Source organism: Monodelphis domestica, chromosome 3 (assembly GCF_027887165.1).
Source record: "Monodelphis domestica isolate mMonDom1 chromosome 3, mMonDom1.pri, whole genome shotgun sequence".
NCBI classification, from domain to species: Eukaryota; Metazoa; Chordata; class Mammalia; order Didelphimorphia; family Didelphidae; genus Monodelphis; species Monodelphis domestica.
In genome coordinates, this window is record NC_077229.1 from 514,028,413 (window position 1) to 514,045,363 (window position 16,951).

Sequence of the window (16,951 nt, forward strand, 5' to 3'; positions counted from 1 at the left end):
AGAGAGAGAGAGACAGAGAGAGAGACAGAGAGAGAGACAGAGAGAGAGAGAGACAGAAAGAGAGACAGAAGAGAGGGAGAAAGAGACAGAGAGAGGGATGGGGTGGGGGGGGTAAAGGGAGAGAGAGAGAGAGACAGAGAGAGAGAGACAGAGAGACAGAGAGAGAGGGAGAAAGAGAGACAGAGAGAGAGGGAGAAAGAGAGACAGAGAGAGAGAGACAGAGAGAGAGAGAGAGAGAGAGAGAGAGAGAGAGGGAGAGAGAGAGACAGAGAGAGAGAGAGAGACAGACAGACAGACAGAGAGAGAGGGAGAAAGAAAGACAGAGAGAGAGACAGAGAGAGAGACAGAGAGAGAGAGAGGAGAGAAGAGAAGAGAAGAGAAGAGAGAGAAGGGAGAGAGAGAAAGAGGGAGAGAGACACAGAGAGATACATTTTAATTTTAAGTAACAAGAATTTATTTATTCCCTGGACATGTACATTTTTTTTTTCAAATGTAAGACCATAGCTAATACATATGTTATCTGAGCCCCTTTATGCACTTTGGTATAGATCTCTATAATTATTTGACAGTTTTGAGGAAATGAGGCTGTGCATAAATTTTTTAAAGTTCTTAGAGGAGGAGGTAGGAATAGTTAATATTGTTACAAAGAAATATGAATAAAATCCATACTGGCAACACCTTTTTGATACTTAAGTAGGCTATTTCATTTTGATTTCATACTTAAATGATAATCAACATGCCCACATTTTCCATTAGAGTATTTTCTTTGGATTAAAGTTCTTAGAAGGCTGCATTAATTGGAGGGATTTACGAAAAAGACCACTATGCACATTCAGAGGAAGAACTGTGTGAGTAGAAACACAGAAGAAAAACAACTGCTTGAATACATGGATCGAAGGGATATGGCTGGGGATGTAGACTCTAAATGAGCATCCCAGTGCAAACATCAACATGGAAATAGGTTCAGATCAAGGACACATGTAAAACCCAGTGGAATTGTGCATCAGCTACAGGAAGGGTGGGTGGAGGGGAGGGAGGGAAAGAATAAGATTCTTGTAACCAAAGAATAATGTTCTAAATTGATTAATTAAATAAAATTTTCAGAAAAAGATTTAAAAAAAGAAAAAAGAAAGCTACATTAAGAGAGGAGCACACATGCTCAGAAAAGCATAGAATGACTTAAATGAACTGATGCAAAGTGAAGTGAGCAGAACCAGGAAAACATTGTACATAGTAACAACAATATTGTACAATGATCAACTGTGAATGACTTACCTATTCTCAGCAATAGAATGATCTGAGGCAATTTTATAATAATGAAAATGCTATTTGCCTCCAGAGAAAGAACTGATGGAGTCGGAATATAGATCAAAGGGTACTTTAAAAAAATTTATTTTATCTTTTTGCTTTTTTGGGGGGGAGGCTTTGTGTTTTCTTTCACAATATGACTAATGTGGAAATATATTTTGTGTGACTATACCTGTATAACCTGTATTAAATTGCTTGCCTTCTCAAGGATGGAGAGATTAGGGAAGAGAATTTGGAAATTGAAAATTTAAAAATGAATGTTAAAATTGTTTTTCCACGTAATTGAGGAAAAATAAAATATTAAAAAGGAGGAGCACAGACACATAAAACATGAATTAAAAGTTTTACTGTGTACCTAGGTACTAGGTTATAGCTTCTGGAAATGGGGAGGGGATAATGCTACAGTACTCTTTGCCCTCATCAGGCCTCATCTTAAATCCTGTATTCTGTTCTGGGTACCAAGATGTAAGAAAGATATTGATCAATTGGAAAGTGTCCAGAGGAAGACAACCAAATGGGAAGGATCTCGACTCCAAGACAAATGAAGATGGGTTAAAGGAATGTTTAGCATAGGATAAAGGAGAATGGGGTGCTGATTTGGAGTATGTGAGGATTAAATATGTATCTTAAAAATTTGAAAGCTTAGCATATGGAGGAGGAAGTTGACTCATTCCACCCGACCTCCCTACCTCTCCCCTCTAGCAGGCACAGTGGGTAGAAGGTGCAATGAGTCATATTTAGACTTAATGTCAGGAAAATCTTCCCAACAATTTTGAGCTGTCTAATAGCAGACTGAACTGCCTGGGGGATGGGGGTGGATTCTTCCTCTTTGGAGGTTTCCAAACCATGGTCTGTTATATTACAAGTGGACATTCCTTTTGTGTATGGATTGATCAAGATGGCCACTGAGACCATAGACCAAGGCTCTTTCTCACTCTCAAAATCTATGAACTTCCTCAAAGCAGCCCATCCTACTTTTTAAAAATAACTTATAACTTCATATGACTTTATAGCATTTTTATAATCTGTACCTTTTTTCTCAGTATCAATTCTAAGCCAGAAGAATGCCATTATAGTTTATCTTCTCAGTATTCATAGCACACCATTGGATTATTGACTATCAAATCCAAACAACCAAACCTCCAAACAACTATAATGAATTTGGAAAAAGTCTCAAGGGACTCCAGAGGCCCACTGATAGTATAAAAAAATTCTATATAATAATGGCAGTTAAGACCCACTAATATACTTATTTGTGCTTCATGTCTTTATAGGAATTTAAAGAATTTTTAAAAATTAAACTGATAGCAAGTCAGATAAGAAGAGATATGAACTTAGCCTTGTATAATGCTTTGTGTGCAATTAAATATTTGGGTGGGAATACAGACATGTCAGCGCTCTACCAATTTTGAAAGAAAATGGAGATTAACAGTAACCATATTAACCTATTTGATTTATACATTAACTTCCTGGTTTGAGGGATCTGTGACCTCTTTAGTCTGAATATTCTCTCCACCAGTGCAGATTGCAGCCCATCATCCTATTCTCATCCATTCTTATTTATATCTTTCCATAAATCTCCCACACAGGAAATTTAGTCAAACTAGAAGAAGGATTCTTAACCTTTTTATGTTCTGGGCCCCCCTCTTAGAATAAAGTTTTTAAAAGCATAAAATAAAATAGATAGATTTACAAATGAAACCGATTATGTTGAAGTGCAGTTACCAACATTTTAATTAAACCAACATAAATTTACTAAACCAACATATTTTGTGAAACAAGTCCAGGCAGATGGACCCCAGGTTTAGAATTCCTGCCCCAGAAGTTTTCCTTGATTTTTTTTTCCTGTTTGGTGGCTACCAGTGTAGATCTTCCTCTGTCTGTTTCTCCTCACTTTGGTGATAGGAATTCCCCTTTGGCTACTTTTCTGGTAATGCCTCTTTTTGATAACAAAGGATCCTAGTTCTAGAGCTGGAGGGGGCCTTAGTGGCCCTTTAGTCCAACATTCTCCTTCCTCCAAGGAGGAAACCAAGAACCCACCAGGTGAAATGGACTGGGTCACATGGGTAGTAGCAACAGAGATGGAATTTGAACCCAAGAAGCCTGATTCTAGAGTTTATGCTTTTTCTACAGTACCCCATTTTTTTAAACCCTTTCCTTCCATTTTAGAATCAAAACTATGTATTGGTTCCAACACAAAAGAGCAATAAGGGCTAGGCAACGGGAGTTAAGTGACTTGCCCAGGGTCACACAGCTAGGAAATATCTGAGGCCATATTTGAACCCAGTATTTCTCATCTCTAAGATCTGACTTTGAATCCCCTGAGCCACCTAGCGGTTCCTCACACTTTTTTGATACCTCTTTTGCCACATCATCATAAGAATCACTGGACCTTTCCATCTGACTTATAGCTGAAGCTTCCTTTGGGTTTGTCCTGCTTGCCTCCCCCTACCTACTTATTGACAACTGATTTATCTTTCTTGAGTCTTAATTTCCTCATCTGTAAAATGGGCTAATAGTATCTACCTCCTAAGGTGGTTGTCAGGGCAGCCTTCCCCTCTGTGAAGGCAATAAGGTGGTTGGACCTCTTTTCTGGTCTACAAATAAAAATCACCTCTTGCTTTCAGGATCCTCCAGCCATCAGTTTTGGAAGACCCCTATGATAGCACGTTTAGAAAGAAATGCTGCGGCTTTAAGTTGTTGGGAGACGCTGAACATCGAGCAGAGAAGTTTACAGAAAAATGTTGCTCAGAAGCATCAGGTAGGTAAGAGAAGAAATTGCATCACTGATGCGGAGGTTCCTTGGATGAAGGCCAGAAGAGGAGAAAAAGAAGTAATCGTGTTGTTTGCTCCTAGGAAACTGATGGAAGTCTTCTTGGGGGCTAGCATGTGCAGGCTACAAGGGGCTGGCCTGAAATTCCGAGGATTGCCATTGCTGATTTCAAAGCACTTTATGAATGTGCATCATTCAATAATGACAGTAACACACGGGGCAGGCAGGATCTTGGGCCACATCTCGCCACCACTTTGGGGGCTTCTTACAGGGAGCTATTAATACATTGTATTGAAGCATCTAAACCTAGGAACTTTGATGTAACAAACAGACAAATTAAAAAAAAAGGTTGGCTTTCAAGCCTGTATTAATAAGAATAAAATGAAAACCCTTTAAGTTTTATTTTCAAAACAGGAACCAAGCTGGATGAATGAAAAATTTTATTTTAAACAAAATCCTGCATTTAGAAACTGTCTTTCCCTTCCATTCATGTTTTGGGATAAATATTTCTTGTGGAAGAAATATTAAAATCATCCCAAAATAGATCTTAATAGTTTGAACATCATAATCTTAAATCAATTCCTGTGTCATAAATGCATCATTAGAATTTTTTTACTTTGTTTTCCCAGCGCCCAATATGGTGCCTTTACATACATAGTAGGTACTTAATAAATACTTGTTATTTGCTGGTTTTCCCAACTGTTATATTATGTTATGTCCTTATGTTAGTACCAAATCCCCAAGTCATTTCTCCTTTCTCCAAATGAACAGACCTTTCACTACCCTGCTGGTCTTGGCTTCCACCGTAACAGAACAGAAATAATGGTTGCCACATTTGTGGGATGAAGATGCTCGTTGGCATCATAGGGCCTAGAGCCATTACCAAACCCCCTTTGCTCTTTTGGCTCCTCTGAATGATAATTCAATTAGACAACCATTAAATGCCTACCGTGTTCAAGGCATGGTCTTAGATAGTGAGGATACACATTAAAAGCAATCTTTGCCCTAAAGAAGCTTCCATTCTACTGGATAAAAGGCTGATGAAATTTTGTCATGCTAATCTGCCTAGAATTTTTTTTGTGCTAATCTTGGTAATGTGGAGTCTGCATAATGATGAAGATCCAGAAAATACATCTTCTAGATTCTGTGGACACATGGGTGGTCTTTCTATGGTCCTAAAAGGTTTTTTTCCTGGTGATTCTCCATAGAAGTGCCTGCACTTTGGAGTCTGTGAAAATTCTAGTAATCTGATTAGCTCACTGCCAAATTGCTCACTTAAATGAGCTCATTCAAGCCATGAATAAAATATCTAGGAGAGAACAGTCTCTGGGACACGGAGAGAAGAAATATCTGTTATTCGGCATAGCTTAGACAGTTTTGTGGTTCTTGTGGGAATCAGAAGAAACAGGATTTGTGACGGAAACCCTGGCTAAGAGCATTCCTGAACTGCTGACCAGGAGGAGTTTTCACAAATGTTGGGGATTTAAAGATACTTTGAATGCCTATAGAAAAAGCATGGAATCACTAATTGATAGAAAACTATGACACATAGAATAAATAACATAGAAACTTGGCAGGATGTGCATCTAAGAGGCATCTTTCTGAGCTAGGGCTTCTCTAACATAAACAGCTAAAAAATTGCTTCAGGCTTGCTTTAAGAAACCTTGACAAAATGTTGTTTGTTTGGTTTTTTTTTGATACTTTTTGTTACTCTATCTACTTCTAATCCAGACTGGAAGTGAGACGTACAAAAGGATCCATATAACTTAAAATTATTAGGTGGACAAAAGTAAGCTTTGCCCAAGGTCTATTGCAGGGCAACTAAGTCATACAGTAGTTAGAGTGTCAGATCTGGAGTTAGAAAGAATTATCTTCCTGGCCTTAGTGGTTGGTCCAGTCACTTAACCCTGTTTATCTCAGTTTCTTCATCTGTAAAATGAACTGGAGAAGGAAATGGCAAACCACTTCGGTATCTTTGCAAGAACACCCCAAATGGGTTGTACAAAAATATTCATAGCTGCGCTCTTTGAGGTGGCAAAAAATTGGAAAATGAGGGGATGCCCTCCAATTGGGGAATAGCTGAACAAATTGTGGTATCGGATGGTGATGTAATACTATTGTGCTGTAAGGATTGATGAACTAGAGGAATTCCATGTCAACTGGAAAGACCTCCAGGAATTGAAGCAGAGCGAAAGGAGCAGAACCAGGAGAACATTGTACACAGAGACTGATACATTGTGGGATGATCAAATGTAATAAACTTTGCTAGTAGCAATGCATTGACCCAAGACAATCCAGAGGAACTTATTTTCATTTATTTATTTATTCAATTAATTTAGTATATTTTTCCATGGTTACAAGATTCATGTTCTTTCCCTGCCCTCCCCAAACCCCTCCTCCTGTAGCCAACGCACAGTTCCTCTGGGTTTTACATGTGTCATTCATTGATCAAATTCCATTTCCATACCATTGATATTTGCACCAGGGTAGTCATTTAGAGTCTACATCATATCCCCATTGACCCTTGTGATCAAGCAGTTGTTTTTCTTCTGTGTTTCTATTCTCACAGTTCTTCTTCTGAATGTGGATAGCGTTCTTTCTCATAAACCCCTCAGATTTGTCTTGGGTCATTACATTGCTGCTAGTAGAGAAGTCCATTACATTCGATTGTACCACTGTGTATCAGTTTCTGTGTATAATGTTCTCCTGGTTCTGCTCCTTTCGCTCTGCTTCAATTCCTGGAGGTCTTTCCAGTTCACATGGAATTCCTCCAGTTCATTATTCCTTTGAGTACAATAGTATTCCATCACCAACAGATACTATGATTTATTCAGCCATTCCCCAATTGGAGGGCATCCCCTCATTTTCCAATTGTTTCCCACTACAAAGAGTGCAGCTATGAATATTCTTGTACAAGTCTTTTTCCTTATGATCTCTTTGGGGTATAAACCCAGCAGTGCTATGGCTAGATCAAAGGGTGGGCAGTCTTTTAGTGCCCTTTGGGCATAGTTCCAAATTGCCATCCAAAATGGCTGGATCAATTCACAACTCTACCAGTAGTGCATTAATGTCCCAACTTTGCCACATCCTCTCCAACATTTATTGATTTCCTTTGCTGTCATGTTAGCCAATCTTCTAGAGTTGTTTTGATTTGTATTTCTCTGATTATAAGAGATTTAGAATGCTTTTTCATGTGCTTATTAATAGTTTTGATTTCTTTAACTGGAAATTGCCTATTCATGTCCCTAGCCCATTTATCAATTGGGGAATGGCTTAATTTTTTTGTACAATTGATTTAACTCTTTATAAATTTGAGTAATTAGACCTTTGTCAGAGATTTTAGTTATGAAGATATTTTCCCCAATTTGTTGCTTCCCTTCTAATTTTGGTTGCATTGGTTTTGTTTGTACAAAACCTTTATAATTTAATGTAGTAAAAATTATTTATTTTACATTTTGTAATTTTTTCTAAGTTTTGCTTGGTCTTAAAATCTTTCCTTTCCCAAAGGTCTGACAGGTATACTATTCTGTGTTCACCTAATTTATTTATATTTTACTTCTTTATATTCAAATCATTTTTTCTTTCCTTCAAGTTTCTCTTGGTTGCCATCTTCTATTCCCCCCCCCCTTTTTTTACATATCATATTAGACCTCGTATTACCCCAATATCTACCTATGAATTATTCTTCTAATTACTATAATAGTGAATATAATTTTTGAAAGTTACAAATAACATTTCCCATATATTAATATAAATAATTTGATCTTATTGAAACCCTTAAAGAAGAAAATGTAAATAAAAATATAAAAATTTTATTTTCCTTCACTTTGTTATTTACCTTTTTATGGTTCTCTTGATTTTTGTGTTTGGATATCAAACTTTCTATTTAGTTCTGTTCTTTACAAATACTTGGAAATCTTCTATTTTGTTGAATGCCCATACTTTCCCTTGTCTGAATATCATATTCCAAGCCTTGTAGTCCTTTAGTATGGAAGCTGCTAGATCTTGTGTAATCCTGATTGGTGCTCCTTGTATCTGAATTGTCTCTTTTTGACTTCTTGTAAAATGTTATCCTTAGCTTGGAAGCTCTTGAATTTGGCAGTTATATTCCTGGGGGGTTGCCTTTTGAGGATTTAGTGTAGAGGGTGTTCTATGGACTCTTTCAATGTTTATTTTGCCCCCTTGTTCAAGAATATAAGGGCAGTTTTCTTGGATAATTTCTTGTAGTATGATGTCAAGATTTCTGTTTATTTTGGGGTTTTCAGGTATACCAATGATTCTCAAGTTGTCTCTTCTCTATCTGTTTCCCAAATCATTTGTTTTCTCAGTGAGATATTTTATGTTTCCTTCTATTTTGTCAGTCTTTTGACATTGCTTTCTTAATTATTGCTGTTTTGTGAGATCATTGACTTCCAATTACCTAATTCTGCTCTTTAAAGACTGGCTTCCCACCAAAATCTTTTGATTTCCCTTTTTGGTTTGGTTCCTGATTTTCATGACTTCCAACTGTTTAATTTTGGTCTCTAATTGGGAGTTCCTATCTTTTAAACTTATTTTTTAAAACTGATTTCCACTTTTCTTGCCAAAACTATTCCATCTTTCTCATAATCTCTGATTTAAAATCTTCAAGAGCTTGTGACCAATTTCCATTTTTGGAAGTTTTGGATAAGTTTACTTGTTTGTCATCTTCTGCAGTTTCCTCTGTAGTCTGGATTTTTTTCTCCATAAAAAAATTAAACAGGGTCAATGACTTCTTCTTGTTCTTTTTGGTGTTTGGAAGTTGTTTTTCCTGGACATTGTTTGCCATCACTATGCTGATTTTTCCTTCCCTTTCCAGTCAGAAGTCTGAAGAAGGAGGGCAGGCTCTCTGGGTATGGAGCTAAAGAGCATGGTTTTTGCCTGAGGCCATCTCTCCCATATCCAAAGCTTCTACTGTTTGCTGCCCTTCTCTGTACTATCTCCACGCTCAAGGTCCATGCTCTTCAGCCTGCTGGGGTCTCAAGTCTGGCTGCTCTCAGGGGTAGGTCCTTGGTGGTCTTAGTCAGCTGCCAAGGACCTAGAGGTATCCCTCGCTCACTTGCTGATTCTAGCGAGCTGCCTCTGACTCTGGCTCCATTGGTGGGGTGGGGGAAGGTTGATCAGCTTGTGTTTTGGTTGAAGCTATTTCACCCCCTTATAGTGCGGAAATGCCCAAATCCCATGTACCTTCAATGCTGCGCCCTACTGTGGAGTCTCTTTGTTCAAATGAATTTGGTTTTTTTGGCCTTTGGAAGTAGTCTATATCAGTAGGTGATGAGGAGAGGAAGAATCCTGCCTCCACACTGCAGCCATGTTAACCCAGAAATCCCCAGAGGAACTTATGAGAAAGAACGATATCCTTATCTAGAGAAAGAATTGTGGAAACAGAAATCCAGAAGAAAACATGATTTATCACTTGTTTATATGGGTATATGATTCGAGGTTTTGGTTTTAAAAGATACTCTTTTACCAAAATGAATAATATGGAAATAGGTATCAAGTAATTCACATGTATAGCCTAGTAGAATTGCTTGTCAGCTCCCGGAGTGGGGAGGGAGAGGACATGAATCACGTAACCATGGAAAAATACTTAAAATAAAAAAATAAAACAAAACCCCAAAAGGGGTTATAAAGAGTTGAACCACGACCGAAGTGACTGAACACCAGCAAAGGTCTCTTGCCCATGAGAATCCTTGTACAAGCTTTGACTTCCCCATCCATAGGTTTTTTTTCTTTTTAACTCTTCCTTCTTAGGATGGTTAGGAAGGTAGGAACTCTGCCTTCCATCTTAGAGTGAATACTGTGTATTGGTTCTGAGTCAGAAGAGCAGTAAAGGCTAGGCAGTTGGGTTAAGAAATTTGCCCAGGGTTACCCAGAGAGGAAGGATCTGAGGCTATATTTGAACCCAGATCCTCCTGTCTCTGGGCCTGGCTCTCAATCCACTGAGCTACCCAGCTGCCCCCTGCTTGATTCTTTAATATGACATTTGTGTCTAAGGTAGTTTCTGCTATATGAATTTAAACTTTTTCCAGAGTTATCCACGGTAGCTCCACATTTTCCATTTTGTTTGAAACCTATTGACTCTTTCTTTTGTTTACTTTCAGAAGTGGCTTATCCCGCTGCCCAGAGTCTCAGAGGAGGCCCAGAATGTCCCTGGGAAAATGCAGATCTGTGAGAGACCCAAGTGCCTTTGGAAAGGTGTGTGTTGGAAAGAAATGAGAAAATGGAGCATCTGGATACTAGTAAATGGGCTCAGAGAAAATTTTCTTCCTTAATCCATATTCTTTTCAGAATTCTTTTCTTTTAAAATAAAATAGAAACGGTAATCACTGACTTGAGTCAGAAGACCCAGGTTCAGGTCCCACTTCTGAAGCTTGCTACTTTGGGCAAATCTCTTCATATCCTGGGTCTCAGTTTCCTCATCTGTAACAAGGAGCTAAACTGGATGACCTTTGAAGTTCTTTCTCGTCGTTAGATCTATGGTCCTAGTCCTCCCTTTTTTCTTTTTCTTTTATCTCTGTATTTAATATTACCCTCACTCCTGACAAGTTATTCTAGGCTATCTTTCTCTGGAGAGGAGGGAAGGAGATCTCTAGTGAAGTGGAGGTGCCAAAAACATAGAGAGAAATTTATATTCTCCAATGATAATTTTCCTCTAGGATTTCTGAGTTCTAAATAAGGTGCCTCCTTTCTTAAGTTACCAGGGAGTGAGTTTTTTTGAGTTCATATGTATAGAGTAGGGGCCATATTTATCCCTAAACATGCATCATGTGGCAGAGGCATAACTAGGAACGTTGAGCCTTAAGCAAAAATTTCAGGTGAGGTTCCCTCCTTTAGCTGCAAAATAAAAAAATCTTCAAGTCTTTCTTCAGGCCAGAGCTAATTATTACCTAGAAGAAAAGGAAAAAAAAAACAGACTTCTATAGCTAGAAGAAAAGGAAAAAACCAGACTTCTATAGCCAAAAGAAAAGGGGGAGAAAAGACTTACCATGGAGTTTTTCCCTTGGTTTTTACACTTTTTCTACCCCATCTGGGTGGAAACATCACCGGGAGAACTAGCCATTCCTTTCATTGATGTCAGGGAAAGCTGCAGATACATTTCCTTTTGGAGTAAGTGCCTCGGTGGCTTCAGAAAGGTCACCTCAAATATGCCTGGGGAGTCAAAAACTCTGTGCCCTAAAATTGTGATTCTATTCCAGGCCTCCTTCCGTAGACCTTTCTGTAATCTTATTGTCCCTTCCTCAGTTTTTTTCAGGTACCAGATGAGGACAAAAGTATAGCTGCAGACATTTCACATGTTCATTTAGGCGTGCAGGAATTCAAAGCTGAGATATGAGGGAAATTGGGGAGAGGCAGGGCCAGCCCCTTGAGATCTCTGCTTTCAGAATGACTTTTACAGTCAAACACAAAGATCCAGGACTTTGGGAAAATGAGTGGGTGAAAAGGAAAGGAGGAATGTCTCCTTTGCCTCCTTTTTTTGATGTGACCAGCAACACACTTGTGTTTTTAGTAAGATTCTAAATACTTGATTTTGGTCCAAAAATTAAGTAGCAGGTTGAGGCAGAGAGGGTTCCGTCTTGTGTACGCATTCTGTTATTCTGGGGAATTCTGGGCAGGAAGATAGATCTGGCCCGAGGATGTCTACGTCTGTAGAGGCAGCCCATATTTGATTACCTCATGAAGACCTCATTAACCCTACCCTGGTCCCTTGGCTTCATAATCTGCTATCAACTGAACAAAAATCCAACATTTGGGGAAAAAAAAAACATTGGTGTATTTGCTTCCAAATAAGAGGGGAAAATCTTACTGAAATCCTCTTATTTGATTTTAATTCAGGGGTTCTTAACCTAGAGGTTAAACTCATAAATTTCTTGGGGTCCATGAACTTGGATGGGAAAATAATGACATCTTTATTCTCACTAAAGACTCCGTAGGCTTCACCAGACTGCCAAGGAGATCCTGGTAGCCTCTTTCCTTTCCATCACACTCTACACTCCTTCAATCCAAAGTCCACTGGAGTGGAGGACCTTCTTAAGATGGAAAACTAAAATTAAGCCCAGATTTCAAGTTTTCTTCTAAAAAAAAAACAATAACTAAAACAAAAAAAATGGAGAGCTAAGAACCTTGGTTCTAATCAATCAGCCACGTCCTTTGGACACTTGGACTAGGTTTGAGTCTTCCAGTTTAACCAAAGAAAAGGAGTTGGCACGATTTGTGGTGGAGGGGTCGAGAGCAGAAAAGTCTGCTAAGAATGTTTTGAATGAACTCCCTTTGATCTTTTTTGTAGTGACTCATGAGTAGAACAGAAGTGCTTCCGGCTGTCCCACAGGCTTCTGATTGCATATTTCCTCAGCTGATAGAGCTGGCTTCTTCCATGTGGGAAGATAGCTTCTCACTACAGCATTGGGCGGCTCCCTGGTGGTTTGATATTAGCCTTCTCATTAGCCACTCCACCACAGGGCCACTGGGCTTACTGAATCACTCGCCAGGTGCTGAACGGTAGACAAGAGGAAGCCCCCCTCTGTGGGTTTTGCTTTGGGGAGGGAAATGCCTTTTGATGAGAACTTGATGCTGTCAACATTCATGACTGTATCTAGAAAGTGGAAAGAATGACTACTCTTGCTGCTGATTTTCATAGGCAAAATTCAGTGGAAACGGTGTCTCTAGATGCCTGGATACTGCTGGGTCAAAAAACATCGAGTCTGTAATAAACATCACTGAGATGGAGCTCTGAGCATCATCACTCAGTTTATTAGGGACTCCGGACCTTCCTTGTGGCCAAGGACCCCTTTCCTCGGGGTTCTGGGGATTTTTGTAGCCTTTGGAAGGTGGCCAGGAATAGAAGGAGGTGGGACATGATGAGTCACCTTCAGAATTGGGGGACACTGATTGGCTGAGGGACACAAATTATAACCATGTTGTCAGCGGGCCTTTTCACAGGCAGTCATACTAATATCCTGTCATGAGAATTTCCAAAGATCATCAACCACAAGCCACCTCAGCTGGGGTTTTTCACCTCCCACCTCAGCAAAGGCTTGCAGAAGAAATCAAACATCTGCTGTTTGGTCAGCAATATCCTAGGGGACAAGGAATTTGTGGGCAAGAGGAAAGGTCTAGAGGGAGCCGTGACCATAATTCATAGGGATGAGGGACATTGGCTGCTGCAATGGAATTAACATTCTCTGTAACTGACAGTCACATGATTTTGTCTTGTAATCTACAATAGCACTAATGCATAATATCCATATCACAGGAACATAGCATACCTATCAATCTTCTTCTTCTTTTTTTTTTAAATAAACCCTTACCTTCCATCTTGGAATCAGTTCTGTTTATTGGTTCCAAGGCAGAAGAGTGGTAAGGGCTAGGCCTATACCTATCAATATTAACACTATCCGATCTAACATCAATCACTGATCCCCTTGAAATCACTCCAAATGGATTAATTACTACTTAAAATGTATCGGGCGGGGGCAGCTGGGTAGCTCAGTGGATGGAGAGCCAGGCCTAGAGACCGGAGGTCCTGGGTTCAAATCTGGCCTCAGACACTTCCCAGCTGTGTGACCCTGGGCAAGTCACTTGACCCCCATTGCCTAGTCTTTACTACTCTTCTGCCTTGGAGCCAATATGCAGTATTGATTCCAAGATGGAAGATAAGGGTTTAAAAAAATGTGTAGAGGCATTAAAATTATTTTCACCATAGAGAAGTAATGAAGCATGGAAACAAATCACTCAATCAACCCATATTTATCAAAGGCTTTGTGAAAAGTGCTCACAAGGTGAGTTTTGGCACAATGGTTATATTAATATTCAAATGTCAGTGTGGATTTATGGATTCAAATAAAATAGTAAATGATCAAAGCATGTTCTAGCTAAGTCATGTTGCTTACATTTATACCTTATATACATTTGTTTTGTTGTGGTTTTATTTAAGTATTTTCCATGGTTACATGATTCATGTTCTTTCCCTCCCCTTTTCCCTCCCCCCCCCAGCCAACAAGCAATTCCACTGGGTTGTGGATGGTATTTTTCTTAGAATCAAAAAGTCCCGTGTTCAAATCTTACCAAATCATTACTATCTCTGTGACAGTAAACAACTTAATTTTCTATTCATTGGGCTTTTCTACTCGATTAGAGTTGACTTACAATCTTTATGTCTCAGGCAGGCAGAATTCATTATTTTATTTATTTATTTAATATCTATATTTAATATTTGATTATGGTGCCAAGAGCACAGTGGAATGCAGGATTTTGCCTACTGTGGTCCTGGGTTAAGATCTGTGAATTTAGGTTTGGGGAGAAGATTGAGAACTTTTCCTTCTCCCTCGTTACCCTCCTTCCTCTCCCTTTCCCCATCAATAAGCCTAAACTATTTAGATCTTCCTCCTTGTCTCTTTCCCTCAAACTATATAATAATAACAACATATAAAGAAAAGCAAAGTACAGTTCCTGCTGGTGAGGAGCTCACCATCTAATAATGTACACGGATGTATGTGTCTATACTTTAAATTAGAAAGTGCCTTCGTGCGGATAAAAAACAATAATAATTGACCAAATAAGATACTGTTTAAAATCTCAAAACCCCTCAATAATAACATTTCTGATTTCAGTAACATCTCCTCACTCGTCCCCCTTCTCTCACTTTTCCTGCATCTCTGCCCCTTCTTTATACACACGAGGAAATAGTTTATCACGTTCCCAGGATCACAGCGGAGCGCAGGATGTGCTTGTCTTTCATTTGGTCCTTACAGGCTGCAGAGATGGAATTCGTAGAAAGGAGTCTGTGCATCATCAGAGTCTCAGTGATAGGAAACATCTTGGACTCCAGCCAGAGGTGAAGATCCATCTCGCTGGCCTCCGAGACGACTACTGTGAGTTGTTTCTCCTTCTTAGAAGTGGGTGATGGAATTTGGATTAGAGGCGCTGCTTCACTGCTTGTAGAACCGAGTTCCGCTTTCACCCGTTGAGTCTGGAAAAGGGATCTGGTCCTTTGCACACCAGTTTCCAAAATGACGTATAATGTAGAAAAACGATTCATATAGTTATTGTCCTGTTTCTAAATGCTGCTGGTGTTTCTTTCTCCGTGTGTCTCTCTGTCTGTTTGTCTTTGTTTTCTGCCTCTCAAATCAATCCATCAACCTTTATTGAATGCATTGTGAAAAGTGCTCGCAAAGGAGGCTCTTTACTATAATGAATATATAATGAATCTGTGGGTTTATGGATTGAAATAAAATAGGAAATCGTCAAAGCAGATTCCAGCCAATTTGTCCCGTGTTCTCTCTGTCTTGGTGTCTCTGTTTCTGCGACTCTTCCTTTGAAAATGAGTCAGCACGTGTACTGAATATTTGTGAACGAAGACACTTGTTACTATTTCTAGTAAAAATAAAAAATATATAGTAAAAGATAATAAAAATAAAAACCCACAACAGATTATAACAATTTTGATTTTTTTCTTTTAATGAAAGAGTGTCTATTGAACTTCTCTAGGGGTGTTTTAGAAAGTGTCATTAAAAGAAAGTCCCATTATAGGCAGCTAGGTCTCAATGTCCTTATCTGCAAGATGGGAATCAAATATGATTTATTTCAGGAGCAAGAGATTTCTAATAGCATATACTAGAAAAGAATGACAAAAACCTTCTGGTCTTATATAATTGAATAGTTATATTCAATATATATTCAATGAATAGTCCAGAGGGCAGCTGGGTGGTTCAGTGAATTGAGAGCCAGGCCTAGAGATGGGAGGTCCTGGGTTCAAATTTGACCTCCCCTATTGCCTAACCAACCACTCTTCTGTCTTAAAACCAACGCATAGTATTGATTCTAAGATGGAAGGTAAGGTTTGAAAAAAACTGAATACTTATTTCCCCTAACACAGTCTCCAAAAGGTAAAAATAGGACTCATGGTGATGCATCCTCCCAAATACATTATATGATGTCTTATAACAGCAGCATGTTTGTAATTGCAGGGAACTGTGCAGGATGCTGCTCATGTGCTAACAAAATAGTAAAGGAAAATGTCTTGCTCTTTAATGTATCCCCTTATCAAATGCCCTTGGCCTAACCAAAAATGGAATTGCTCCCTGCATGCAATTGGTATGTATACCTGGTTTCCATTCTCTTTACTGCCATTCACCTGGCATATCCACAGTTATAAAATGGGAACAATAATGCCTGCTGAAAATCAAATAATCACTTCATCTTGCTTAGGTCTAAGAGATTTTCATTTCAGGATTCTGTTATTGCTAAAGAATAATTTATTATAGTTTCTTTCTTTTCTTTCTTTTTCCTTCCTTCCTTCCTTCCTTCCTTCCTTCCTTCCTTCCTTCCTTCCTTCCTTCCTTCCTTCCTTCCTTCCTTCCTTCCTTCCTTCCTTCCTTCCTTCCTTCCTTCCTTCCTTCCTTCCTTCCTTCCTTCCTTCCTTCCTTCCTTCCTTCCTTCCTTCCTTCCTTCCTTCCTCTCTTTCATCTGTCTCTCTCTTCATGTGTCTCTCATTCCTTTCTTTCCTGCTTTCTTTCAGATCTAAACAACCTGGACTGGAATTCTGAAGATTTTCTTGCTCTTGCTCTTGGGTCTACTGTACACATTTGGAATGGTGAAAGCCATGAAGGGATGGGCAGCATAGACTTGAACCCCTGCCCCAACTATATCTCCTCAGTTTCCTGGAAAAAGGAAGGGACCTGCCTGGCCATTGGCACCAGTGAGGGAGAAGTACAAGTACTGGATGTTTTTGTCTTATATACTATTTGGGTCATGTTAGAACCAACAATTTTTAGATCATTCAAAGCACTTTTTAATGGGTAGGCTAGTATGAAATGGAAACTAGAATAGGAGCAAGATTTGAGGCTACATGGA

At 39.1% G+C, this 16,951-nt stretch overlaps 1 protein-coding gene across 1 annotated transcript in view; it reads left to right on the top strand.

The window, feature by feature from the left end:
- Nucleotides 1-16,951, top strand: part of CDC20B (cell division cycle 20B) — a 57,992-nt gene that overhangs the window by 29,314 nt on the left and 11,727 nt on the right. The window contains exons 4-7 of the mRNA XM_007486312.3: nucleotides 3,936-4,069; nucleotides 10,204-10,297; nucleotides 14,851-14,970; nucleotides 16,617-16,813. Coding sequence (XP_007486374.2) covers nucleotides 3,936-4,069; nucleotides 10,204-10,297; nucleotides 14,851-14,970; nucleotides 16,617-16,813 — 545 coding nt within the window. The remainder of the gene's footprint in view (nucleotides 1-3,935; nucleotides 4,070-10,203; nucleotides 10,298-14,850; nucleotides 14,971-16,616; nucleotides 16,814-16,951) is intronic.